Source organism: Raphanus sativus, chromosome 1, assembly GCF_000801105.2.
Source record: "Raphanus sativus cultivar WK10039 chromosome 1, ASM80110v3, whole genome shotgun sequence".
NCBI classification, from domain to species: domain Eukaryota; kingdom Viridiplantae; phylum Streptophyta; class Magnoliopsida; order Brassicales; family Brassicaceae; genus Raphanus; species Raphanus sativus.
In genome coordinates, this window is record NC_079511.1 from 25,212,423 (window position 1) to 25,226,271 (window position 13,849).

Consider the following 13,849-nt stretch of genomic DNA (forward strand, 5'->3'; position numbering starts at 1 on the left):
TATTCTTTAGTTTTTGTTTATTTTAAACCATCATATAAAACAATCAGGGTTATATCAAACCTAAAAAATCGGTCCGATATCTTTCTCATTTTGATAGATCTCTCACCTCTAATCTTATATTAGATATATTTCCTTGTATCCATTACTTTAATGTCCTGAATTTTATCTACCGTTGGAAATTGTCACTTAAATTTTAAAATGTTCAACAAAACATGTGAGCAATGTAAAAGCATTATAAATAAAGTAAAATTCTCTCAAAAATACTTAAGTTTTGTCACAAAATAGCTTTCAAGGAGAAAATGATCAAAATGTTTCACTCTAAAAATATAAATATAAATATTTTTTTAAACAAAAAATAAAAAATAATATTTTTTAGTTTCGATTTATATGTTTTCAAATTCGAACATTTTTATTGAGTTTTTTTCAAAACTTTTCTTTCAAATTTAATATTTTCAAATATTTGTTTTGACATTTGAAAATGTTTTTCTGAAAATATTTTAAAAACTCCTATTGAACTTTCAAAAATCCAGGAACCGGCGATCCAATGAACCGGTCGAATCCCGCATCGTAGATATAAACCAAAATTTTGTTAATGAAACAATTAATTAATTTTTATTTTTAAAAGTAGAAATAGGATTTATTAAAAATTAATAAAGTTTATTTTCTCGTTTTTTTCTTTTGACGTTTCTACAACTCATAAATTACGATTCACAAAATTTAATATTTACGTTAAGATGTTGTTTTTGTCTGCTTCTCACCTTGTTTAAATTTTATTTCATAATCACTTGTTTTGATGACTTTAGTAAACATTTATGTTTCTGAAATTTGTATTTCAGATTTTAACTTTTACCTAATATGTATATAATTTCTTAAAGATGATGACGATTTAGAGTAATAATATGTTAAGAATAAAGTTTAAATGTGTTTTTCATATTGATTTTAGATTCAAATTATTAAATTATTATTTTTACATTTTTATTATTATTATTTTCTAAGTTTTTCTAAACATTATGACTATTTAACCATTTTATTTGATATGATCTGTTTTTAAGAATATGCATATTATTAAAAATATATATCATTAAATTCAGTTTAATTCAATCAAATTCGATCGAACTTGGTTTAAATCGAACCACAATTATTCAAGACAAAAAATATTAGATTTGCTAGCTAGTCCGATTTTAAAAACTCTGCATAAACTAGTTTGCAAGATTTGCTCAATTGATTTTTCGATACTTGGCACAAGAATCTTTCTCATTAATCTCGAAATTGGCTAAATTTAAAAAGAAACTATTCCTTCGATGAAAAGAAACTATTCACTCAAAAAAAAAAAACTATATGAAACATATAATAACAGTACTATTCCTTCGATGAATTTTTGATAGCACCGCCTTTGTGGTATCCCACAAAATGTTGACGCGTTTTTTTTTTTTTCCATCTCGAATAATATTATTACACAAAGGAAAAATTTACAAATCGTGCCCAAAACCAACCCAAATACATACTAAACCGAAAGTCCACGAACTTGACAAAGACGAGCTCAAGCCCAAAAAGAAAAAACTCGAGGCCCAAAAACTCCACCGTTCACCGCACACCACATCGCCTACATGTTGAACCTAAACACTGAAGGGACGCGTATTGGCCGTTGAAGCTTCGTCATCTTGAACGGCAAGAGCTCGCCTCCGGGACCGGAAACCGTTACTTCACCGGAAAGGCGAGCCACCAACTTCATCCCATACAGAGGTCGACGCTGAATCAATCGAAACATAACCACCGGAATCACCGAGATGAGAAATCACTAATCGCCGAAACCACCTCTAACGACTGTATTAAAGGTATAGGTTTCGGCGATTTTCACCAAAATCCCGACTTTCAGATAACTTCCATCGGAGACTCCGATATCTCATCTGAATTCGGCCACCACCCACCGTAACAAGACACCATACTCTCAGCTCGAACACCATCCGTGAGAAGTAGAAGCCGGCGACCAATACCGGAAAAAAAACGGTATAGTCCCAGAGTCAAGCGCCGGCGAACGACGGTGCACAAGCCACCGTTTTCCGGAAAAGCTAAGACGGACTACCACCGGAAGAAAAAATGCATGGCCGTAGACGAAAAAAGAAAGCAAAATCAGAAAAGAAAAAACACAGAAAAGCTATGGCCGGACTGGCGGCGACTAAGATAGCCGGAATCGTCGGCCGGAGACGATCCGGCGGTGAAAGTTCTAGTGAGAAGGCAGAAGTTAAAGTTCTAGTGAGAAGGCACTTGACGCGTTTGTTCAATTTAGCTTCATCAATATTTAATTACTGGTCGAAATAGCTTATCTAAACCTATTAAAAACGATCAAAAGGCCCAAAAAAATCCTTCGAACAACGCGTTACGCGTCAATGTTTCCGTCGTGTTCACATACTTAGCTAGTTAATTTCTCTTGATAATTAGTCAGCAGAAATACCTTAAATAACTTTTAAAACTAAAATTGCACAAAACCACCAAAAATCTTAGCATATAAACAAGGATCGTTTCGCAATCTGTACAGAAAAGTTGGTGGTCGATGCATGTGAGAGTACAAGACAGGGAGACATAATGCTGGATCGCTCATAGACCAGCAATACATTAAAAAGATTGTTCAAATGTAATCTATACTATTATTAGTGAATTTACTTATTTATCATATTTTTCATAATTTAAAACTAATTTATATTTTATAATCAATAAATATTTTTAGCTGATAAGTTTATCATCATTTTTGGAAAATTCTGACAATAATTTCATAGTTAAATTTATCTTGCATTTATTTTAGGAATACTAAAATATTAAAATATTATGTATAGATTTTTATTTGGTTTTGGTAATATTAAATTAGCTCTATATATATCACATAATATAGAATCAATCATCTATTTTCAAGATAATTTTTCTAGGACAATCAAATTCGTTGTGATTTTTGTTTTGTCAGCCAAAAAAATACAAAGGAATTCAAAAGTATTTATAATATTGTTTTTGAAATCATTTTTTCAAAAATATTTAAATTGTTTTTATTACTTTTAATAAATAATTAGATTAAATTTATCGATATATAAATACCCATAAATTAAATTTTTTTTTATTAATTTGGTAAACACCATTATCTGGAAAGATTTAATATAATGTTATCCAAAAATATTTTACATCACAATATTGATGTTTTTAAAATAAATATAAATCGCTGTATATAGATTAATGTTTTTAAAACTATTTTACGTAATAGATATATATTATCAAAATAAAAAATTATAATATATAAAATAATATTTTAATAATTATTAGATATTCAAAAACATAAAATAATTTATTTTAATGGTTTTTAAACGATAAATCCGTAAGTACGGACAAAAACGCCAGATTATTATATTATATATAATAAAATTCTGTATGTAGCAAACAAATCAAATATTAGTGCGTTTCCATCTTTTGGACAACTAGAATATTTCAGACATATCACATATTCAACAATCTAATATTACGTTGTCATCATTATTAGTAGACCCTAAAAACAATACAGATTTGGAAAACATAAAATATTTAACATATTATATAAAAACCTAATCAATACTTATATAAATCATAGAATATTTACATATTATATAGAAAAGTAGATAAATATCCAATGGACAACAGCTAAGAGATGCCTCTGTTTTTCTCTGAACTAATATCGACAAAACTCAAAAGACACAGAAAACATTACAACAACACCACACTACTTCGCTACATCAAACCCAACGACCCACAACTTTTCCTATCTTCCAAAATAACCCCATCACTTTCCAAGTTATCAAATCACCCTCGAGGACCACCACCGTCCGAGAGATAGACCTCACATTGTATCGTAGTTTTGCCAATCTTAAACCCTGGAACCACCGTGAACGCCACACGTGGCTCTGCTTCCTCCAACCCTTCCTCTGCAACACTTCTCATGTACACCTCAGAGAATCTACAACCTTTAGGTACTCGAAAGATCTCAGCTTCACGCTCAAAAGACATAGCCAAGCAATGCAGAAGCCAAACCCTTTTCGCCATTTCAAGAAACCCACAGCACAAGCTCGTCTCTGGAAACTCACCAGCAGAGACTTGGTTCCTCAAATGCAGATGTCCGAAGAAAGCTTCCTCCATCTTAGGATGTATAAGCTGCAAGAACTTGATCCTGCAGAACCTAGCGAATCTTGATTTAGGCCTTGCTTTCAAGTAATCTTTGGCTTTCATCGACCTGAGCTCTGTAAACCTCTCAAAGAACACTTCCCTCTCTGTTTCGCTCTGTTTCTCCTCTGTTTTGCTCTGTTTCTCCTTCTTCTTGAAGCTTCTTGAGGTTGAGAAGTGTGGTAGATGGAAAGCTTCGAACATTACACTGGAGACGAAGTGTTCGAAAGTGTAACACTTGTGGTCTTGCTTGTAGTAAAAGACACCGGGCTGGATCGAGTTAACAGCCATGGAGATATCCCATTTAGCTAGTTTCATCTGCTCTACCATAAGCTTGACGAATCCTCTGATGGATTTGACTGTGTGTTGCAGATAAGCAACAAAATGCGTTGGATTCAGCGCAGACAAGTGAAGATTCTCCAAAGGATTGCAAAGTTGTCCGCTTTGGTTAAGTCTCTTCTCTGTCAACTTGTTCTGTTTCGTCAGGTACTCAAGCTTCTCTCTCAGAAACTCTGTTTCTGAGTCTTTAAGCTTGTACTGACACTCAAGTTTCTTCCCCATGATCTCATACGTCTTCAACAAACTCCTCAGCTCTTGAATCTCCGCAAGAACCAGAGTTCTTTCGGGGTTCGGATCGATTTGTTTCTTCAAGAAGCATTGTTTCAGCTCAGACAATGTCTTCAGCTCGGACACAACCAAGTTGTCTGCTTTCTGAATCCCGATTGCGTCGTATGGAGACTGAGAATGCTGCAGCTGCGCGTAACCAGCTTTGATGGAAGAAACCGTAGCGAAAAGCTTTGCGAGAAGAGCTTCTAATGTCAGAGTTCTCTCATACTCTTCCTCAAGCTTGTAGAAAGACTGAGACAACTTAACATTCTCGGAATCAAACTTTGTCTTCTTCATTTCCTCTTCTGGAGCAACACCAGTTAGCTTATGGATGTTGAGAACTTTAGCAAACGTGCGTATGAATTTACCCTTGTGAGCAACAACCACTGGCTTGACTGTCTCCATCTGTGGATCAATCACAAAGAAGCTTAGTAAGGAGACAATAGCATCAAGAACACAGTAACAAACAAGACAAGAAAGCACCACAAAAGGAATGAAAAAAAAAACAAAGGAGAAGGAGAGGAGAGAGCTTGTAATGATGAAAGTTTCAATGCATAAAGAAAAAGAGAAACAAGCTTTAATACTTGGATCAAGGACCGTTAATGGAGGGCCACAAGCTTCTTTATGAAATATTCTCCAAATAGGACTTGCTTTATTGAAGAAACTTATATGAAAAAAAAAGCTCAAAGCAAAAGGATGTTTCCCTCATAAAATATCTATTAAACAAAAGAGAGATCTATTATTTAGATGAATTTAATACAATGGATCCTGCATTAAAATATTCAGCAAGAGTTGTGAAGACTTCATGGTTCATGCTCAGAAAATGCTATTTTTTAATCTGTGGGGGCTATTTAGTCAAAATGTGCTGCTACAGAACAAATAATAATAAAAGATTGCACCCAACATAATCTCTGCAAAAAAATCACATGACAAATGCAGAATAAAAATCCATCTCTCTGAAAAAGAAACATTGAAATAACCAAAACAAATCTGTATCTACCATGTTACAAAACCCTAACGTGAAACCAGTACAGTTATATATACTATAGTGAAACCTTAAAACCAAATGCTTGAGTAAAAAAAATTGGTTTTTAACCATTTTGAAACAACAGGACAACCTTAAAGGCCTTACAAACCCCACCAAACACATTTAATACAAATCAGACACAAGACCCACAACCTATCTCTTCTTATTGTGGTTTCAGACTCTAAACGCACTAGCAACAGCGGTCTAAACCCCTATGTCCCTAACCAAACAGACCCTAAAGTCATTTTCTCATCTACAAATCTTTTAGCAGAGTTGGTAATGAGACCTGAAGATTTGAACAAAACCAGTGTGGTTTCAGATTTTACAATCAAAAGTTTGAAAATTTTCCAGAAGCAAAGTTTCATCACTCATAGAAACAAACATATAAACAAAGTCAAAGGTTTGTACCTTTGCGAAAGTTCCAAGCTTCTCTTCTGCTTTCTCGTTCTCACTTCATCATAAGAGTAAATCTGAAGAAAAGAAACTTGGAAATCAGACAAAAACAACCCCTGCAGACTAAACCAAGAACAAGGAAAGAACATACACCTCAAATGAGAAATGAAAAAAAAAACAATTCTTGTTTTTTTGCTGTAAGAGACGTACTTAAACCCTTTTTGAGAATGTGTTTATATATAAGTGAACACAACCAAAAAACAATTAAAGCAATTTAAAAATAGACATTATTGCTATTAGCTAACAACAATGGTGATTAGGCCCACTGCAAGCGGCATGAAGCTTGCATTTGTAACAATAAATAAATTTACAGAAAAATAAGAACTTAATAATAGAAACGAATAATCCACCAGAAACCCACATGAAAGTTACCAACAACACTTTGATTGGAGAAAATAATATTAATAATAATATAAACACTCACCAAAACTAGATCTGTCTGTTTATTACCAAACCAAAATGTCTCTCTGGGTCTAAAGCTCGAGAGGAGAGAGAGAGAGAGTAAGCGTTCGATGAGATAGAGAGAGGATGAGAGCTGGAGGGGAGACTGAGAGAGGCGAGGAAGAAGAGTACAAGTTGTGGAGAATAATAATGTGAAATGGCGGAAAAGGGTAATGACAGAGAGCAAACAGAGCATTGGGAGTTTCAAATGAGTTTTCCCAAAGTACCCTTGAAAGCAGATGGTATTTACACCGGCCGTTGTGATGAGATCTCGAGATGCGCGAAGGGTGCTTTTTGGTCTTTGTGTAAAAGACCTAAAAGATTAGCTACTAGTGTTTCTGTTAGATTTGGTTGGGCTTGTTATTTGGCTCATAATTGAGCTCACTAAGAGATTAGCTAATAGCCTAAAAGCGTTATTAATTGGGCTCAATTTCCAGTTTTCATATGTCGTTATTTATAAAAGTTGTAAAATAATAGTTTTCTAAAATGAATTTTAACCAAAAAAAAGATCCTCAAATTTTATAGAAAATAAATATATTTTTCTTGTCAGCAACATAAACATATTAGATTTCTAAAATGAATTTTAACCAAAAAAGATCCTCAAAGTTTATAGAAATAAATATACTTTTCTTGTCAGCAACATAAACATACTCCTAAAACTACGCAAATCTATTTTATTAAAACAAAAACATGAAATATTAATAAATGTTATGTCTAACTATATATTTTATTTATTTAAAGAATATTTTATCTAATTAACTTAATACTAAATACTAATATGATTAAAAAATCTCATATATAAAAATTATTTTTTTCAAAAAAAAACAAAAAATATATCTGCTAATTTGGACCCTCCAAAATCGAAAGATTACGGGACCAGTTGATTGTAACATATAAAACAAATCGCAATCTGTCATAGATTTTGCATGATGACATATACACAATTTTATTGACCAAAAAAAAGACATATACATAATTTTATATTAATTGTTTACGATATTAATGATAAAATAACCAATATATATAGGGAATTCGGCCAAAAAAATCATGAACTTTTCAGGAATTACCAAAATAAACATGAACTTTAGGGCTGACCAAAAAAACACAAACTTTTCATTGACTTTAGAATTAATTAACAACTAGATTTTGATTCGCGCTTTAAAAGCACGGAATTATATTCTTAATTAAATATATATTCGGTAAAATCAAAATTTGTATATACTTTATATATTTTTATTTTCCAATATGTATATATATATTATTACCAACATATACAATATTTATAATTATACAAATTAATATGAGCACTATGTAAGTTTTTATGTGGATAATTTTTTTTCGTTGCAAAAATTTGTTTCCAAATTTTGAGATGATAATTTAAGAAACAGAGTCGGACCCATATATATTTATCTATGAATCATTTGAAAAATAAATGTATCTGCTCTAAACTTTTTCAATAAAAATATGGTCTTTACATTTATAAAATTAGTTTTTTACATGAGATATATATTTTTATCTCTGAATCACTAAAAAATCTAGTTACAAAAGTCAATGTTGGATCATTACATTATTTAACTTCATATTATTTCTCATATAATTAAATTGTTTACTATAAAATATATATTCTAATCTAATATGTTATTTCAATATTTTCAAAATAAGATATCGAAAACATATTCCGAAGTATCTTTGTCTAAGAATACATTGTAATAATATATTTTATTATTTTAAATGGAAATTATATATATAATTAATTTTAAATAATAAATTTCGTAATTAATATTAAATATTTTTATAAATGAGTCTAATACCTTTTTGATTTATAGAAAAATAACACAAATTACTATAAATATTTATATATATATATACAAAATTCATATTCAGAATTAAATTGGTATACTAATTAATAAATATAAAGTTACTTAATCCATTTATTTAATATTTTATAAATTATAAAATTCAAAATAATTACATATATAGGATAACATATATTCATGAATTTTAAAACCTAATTCAACTTATTAAAATAAAATACTAAAGCACAATATATAAACTAAAAGTAATTACATATATTTAATTTGATAAAAATACAATACTAAATGTATTTGGTATTAATATTGTTTGTTTATATGGTACATCGAACTATAGGTTTTGTTTTACAATTATAATTTTTTGCGATTGTTTCATAAAAATGTAAACATTTATCAAGTATGAGATGGTTTTAAAGAAAAATAATTATATAATAAATTTTTTGACTAATATAAAAATTAAAAATAAATTCATAATATAATTTAAAAATTAAGTATAAGTAAAATTATACTGGACAGGTATATAAATGAATTGTATTATTTTAATAAAATTATATTTATAGAAATATTATTTTAATTATCTATACTTTTAAAATATTTTTATAAAACAAATATGTATAAAATGTCTGATTTTCACTATATAATTATTTTAATTAAAATTAAGTATATATCAAATACCGTAGATTTCAGTTGGAAAAGCTGGGAAAAAAAACTAAATGTATACTAATACATGTTAGACTAATCATAGTATAAGTTTTTTTTTTCTAAAGGGTGAAGATTATAAAGTTAGAAATGCATAACTATATATATGGCTGAGATTACACGAAGGTTATATTGTGTTAAATTTAATTCCGAATTTTACTTATATGAAATTTAATTAGGTTGAAAATTATTAGAATCCATAAAATATATTGTAATAAACGAAATTTTGGTTATTAAGACTTAACAACGAAAAGATACCGTATCTCGAGTGAAAATCTAGATAATTGGTATTAATGTATTATAATTCTTACTTTTTAATTAATTTAAAAATATATACTTAATAAAATATTAAAAGATTCATGTTTAAGATATCTTAAATTCTCCGAATATATTGGTTGATATATATATGGAAACATTTACAATGGCATAAATATAGCAATGGCATAACATTGTAATTAACTTCAAAAATCAAGGGCAAATACCTATTAAGTATTTTGCTTTAATAGTATAGATATCTTAAATTCTCCGAATATATTGGTTGATATATATATGGAAACATTTACAATGGCATAAATATAGCAATGGCATAACATTGTAATTAACTTCAAAAATCAAGGGCAAATACCTATTAGGTATTTTGCTTTAATAGTATAGACTAGATTTTAACCCGCGTTTTAAAGCGCGGGATTATTCAGTTGACAAAAGTTTTTTATTCAATTGAATGCTATAAATATTTACATGATTTATATATTCTAACTATTTATGTGATTTATATTTTATTTTTTTATAAATATTATATCTTTTATGTTTTAGATATGGTAAAGTTTTGAGTTTAGAAGAAAATGTTGACATGTGCTATATAAAATATATTTTTAGCTATATTAGGTTTTAACTCATACTAAAATGCAGAATCATTGTATAAAATATAATGTTATTGTAATCCGAGTGAACTAAAAAAAATGTTCCATGGTGATGTCATTTTTATGAACACAGGTGAAAAAAACAAAACTTAATGACAAAGAGCAAAATTATGTGGTAATATAATCCATTTAGAAAATAAACTAACTTTGTCAACTACTTGTTTACCTTCAAAAAATTTCGTCATAATGTTGTTAAAATTTTGATTGTGAAAATCTATTATTTAATTGAAAAACTGCAATTCCCAGAAAAAAAAACATGTAAAGAACAAAAATAAAACAAAGGTTATGATTTACCCCATTTATTGATATTGAGCCATAGATTGAAGAATCCCATTATTTCGTGACTTTTAAATTATCTGAGCAGTCTGATTATCTCGTCGAGCACATAAACCTTTACATAATCACACATGTTAAACTTAGTTTATGGAAAACGAAAAATATATGAAATACTAAAATAATATGAAAGCTTACAAATAAATGAATAGACTAATGGGATGATACAATTTTATATAATGAGGAGAAGATGTTTAGTTGGGATTGTTACCTAATTTTGTGGAAACTAAAAAAAAATTAGTAGGTAATTTTTTTATGAATATGTTTATTAAATATAATTTTAAAAAAAAAAAATTAAACTTGAAGAACAATTAAATATTATATGCAAAATAAATAAAAAGAATATGACAGGTATTTAATAGAGGAGAATATATAGGAGATGATAATTTTCGAATGATTTTATGGTATACAGAACGTTATTAAATGCTAAAATTATGCTGGTTAATAAATGCTGCAAAATGATTGGTTCTTTTTATGGTAAAGATTAATTAATTATTTTGTGTTAAAATATGGCAATGGCATGGCATAGTAAATAATTTAAAAAATCAAGGGCAGAATACTAATAGGGATTCTGCTATAATAGTATAGATGTATTTGGTATTAATATTGTTTGTTTATATGGTACATCGAACTATAGGTTTTGTTTTACAATTATATTTTTTTGCGATTATTTCATAAAAATGTAAACATTTATCAAGTATGAGATGGTTTAAAAAAAAAATAATTATATAATAAATAAATTTTGATTAATATAAAAATTAAAAATAAATTCATAATATAATTTAAAAATTAAGTATAAGTAAAATTATACTGGACAGGTATATAGATGAATTGTATTATTTTAGTAAAATTATATTTATAGAAATATTATTTTAGTTATCTATACTTTTATAATATTTTATAAAACAAATATGTATAAAATGTCTGATTTTCACTATATAATTATTTTAATTAAAATTAAGTATATATCAAATACCGTAGATTTCAGTTGGAAAAGCTGGGAAAAAACTAAATGTATATTAATACATGTTAGACTAATCATAGTATAAGTCTCTTTTTTCTGAAGGGTGAAGATTATAAAGTTAGAAATGCATAACTATATATATGGCTGAGAATACACGAAGGTTATATTGTGTTAAATTTAATTCCGAATTTTAGTTATATGAAATTTAATTAGGTTGAAAATTATTAGAATCCATAAAATATATTGTAATAAACGAAATTTTGGTTATTAAGACTTAACAACGAAAAGATACCGTATCTCGAGTGCAAATCTAGATAATTGGTATTAATGTATTATAATTCTTACTTTTTAATTAATTTAAAAATATATACTTAATAAAATATTAAAAGATTCATGTTTAAGATATCTTAAATTCTCCGAATATATTGGTTGATATATATATGGAAACATTTACAATGGCATATATATAGCAATGGCATAACATTGTAATTAACTTCAAAAATCAAGGGCAAATACCTATTAGGTATTTTGCTTTAATAGTATAGATGTTTTCGTTGACTTGCCAATTTAGCACGCCGTCAGCAAATTTAACAGAAAAAAATAACATCGTTAAAAGTTGGTGTTAAGTGAAACGACGTCGTTTTGAAATGAGATGAAACGACGTCGTTTTACATGATTTGAAAATAAAATCAAGTAAACCACTGGGTTCGAACCCAGGTTATTTAGATAAAATGACAAGGTACTTTACCACTAGCCTAGTGGTACATTCATTGTATGTACTAACACATTTACTTTTATTTGGTACTCATTTTGAATATAAAAAAAATTATCTAAAAACTTAAAAAGATCTTTAAAATTTCTAAAATTGAAAAAATAATTCCAAAAAAGAAAATTTTCATTTTTTCGGATTATAAAAGAAATTTGAAAAAATAAAAAAAATTTGAAAAAATATTCCAAAAAAGTTATAAAATATTTGAATCTGAAAACATATAATCAGAAAAAATATATATATATAAAAAAATTATTACTATTTTTTTAATGTTTTTATAGTTTCTGATTATATGTTTTCAGATTTGAAATTTTTTATCCCTTTTTTTTGAAATTTTATTTTTTCGAATTTTGTTTTTCAATTTTTCTTTTTATAATTTGAAAAATGAAAAATTTTCCTTTTTGGCATTTTTTTATAAAAAAATATTTTTAATAAATTCTGATTATTTTTAGATTCGAATTTTTTATAACTTTTTGATATTTTTCGATTTTTTCTTTATTTTTCGATTTTTTATCTGAAAAATGAAAATTTTCTTTTTTTGGGAATTTGTTTTCAAAAATGAAAATGTTGGAAGATTTTTGCTTTTTTAAGGAAAAATAAAATTTTATTTTTACTTTTAGTTTCAAAATTAATTTTATAAAAAATTTCTTTATTTTCATATTTTTGGAATTTTAAAGACCTTTTAAATTTTTAGAGAGTTTTTTTATACTCAAAATCAGTACCAAATAAAAGTAAATGTGTTAGTACATACATTCTTATTGGTAAAATACCTTGTCATTTTATCCAAACAACCTGGGTTCAAAATCCGGTCTCTTCGTATTTTTATTTTCAAATAGTGTAAAACGAAACGACGCCGTTTTACTTAACGCCAACAATTAACGTTGTACTAACGCTGTCTTAACTCTTGTTTAACGGTGTGCTAATCTGATCAGTCAACCGTAAGTTTCTAAATTATTTAAATAAGTCAACAAAAGTTTATGTTTTATTGGCCAGACAAGTGTACATGATTCTTTTGGCAATTTCATAAAAGTTCAGGATTTTTTTGGCCGAATTCCCAATATAGATATATACAATCTTGTTCACATTCAAATACAGTTTAGGTCAATAAAATTGTAAATTATAACTGATCAGGAAAATATGTTTCAAAAATAAACTGACCAGGAAAATTTTTGTCAATAAAACCAAGATTGACTCAGATAAATTGAGGCACAAATAAAACTAGCCAGTTTGACAAAAAGAAAAGCTGGTCAAAATACAAGTAATGTAAGAAAGAGTCAAATTACAAATCTAAACAGAACTTTGTTCTCAGATAGTTTACAAAAAAAGAAAAAATGTTCTCAGATAACAAATAAAACTGAAACTAAAAATCTTTTAAAACGGTTTATGAAACTAAATCTTTTGACAAAAAAAAAATCTGAAAGCGACAAGAACCATATCAAATACTACTGACAAGGGATTCTAAACACCATGCATTATTGTACATCTCTTTTTTTTTGTGGTCAAACGTTATATTTTAATGTTTGTTGAAAACACTGCCACTCAATTGGTGTAAATTCTATTATTTACTAAATTTGAAAAGGTCCTGGTAAACACATATTTCAAAGGTCCGTGGTGTAAATTATATTATTAACTAAATAAAACTAATTTTTTAAT

At 27.8% G+C, this 13,849-nt stretch overlaps 1 protein-coding gene across 1 annotated transcript; it reads right to left on the reverse strand.

Annotated features, from left to right (window-relative positions):
* Positions 1–3,601: 3,601 nt before the first annotated feature.
* LOC108813355 (protein GRAVITROPIC IN THE LIGHT 1) lies at positions 3,602–6,896 on the reverse strand. The gene is made up of 3 exons (XM_018585895.2): positions 6,684–6,896; positions 6,215–6,276; positions 3,602–5,184 (listed from the first exon to the last, which is right to left on the reverse strand). Exon 3 carries the CDS (start codon positions 5,182–5,184, stop codon positions 3,817–3,819), a length of 1,368 nt encoding a protein of 455 aa, XP_018441397.2. The 5' UTR covers positions 6,215–6,276; positions 6,684–6,896; the 3' UTR covers positions 3,602–3,816.
* Between the last annotated feature and the right edge of the window lie 6,953 nt (positions 6,897–13,849).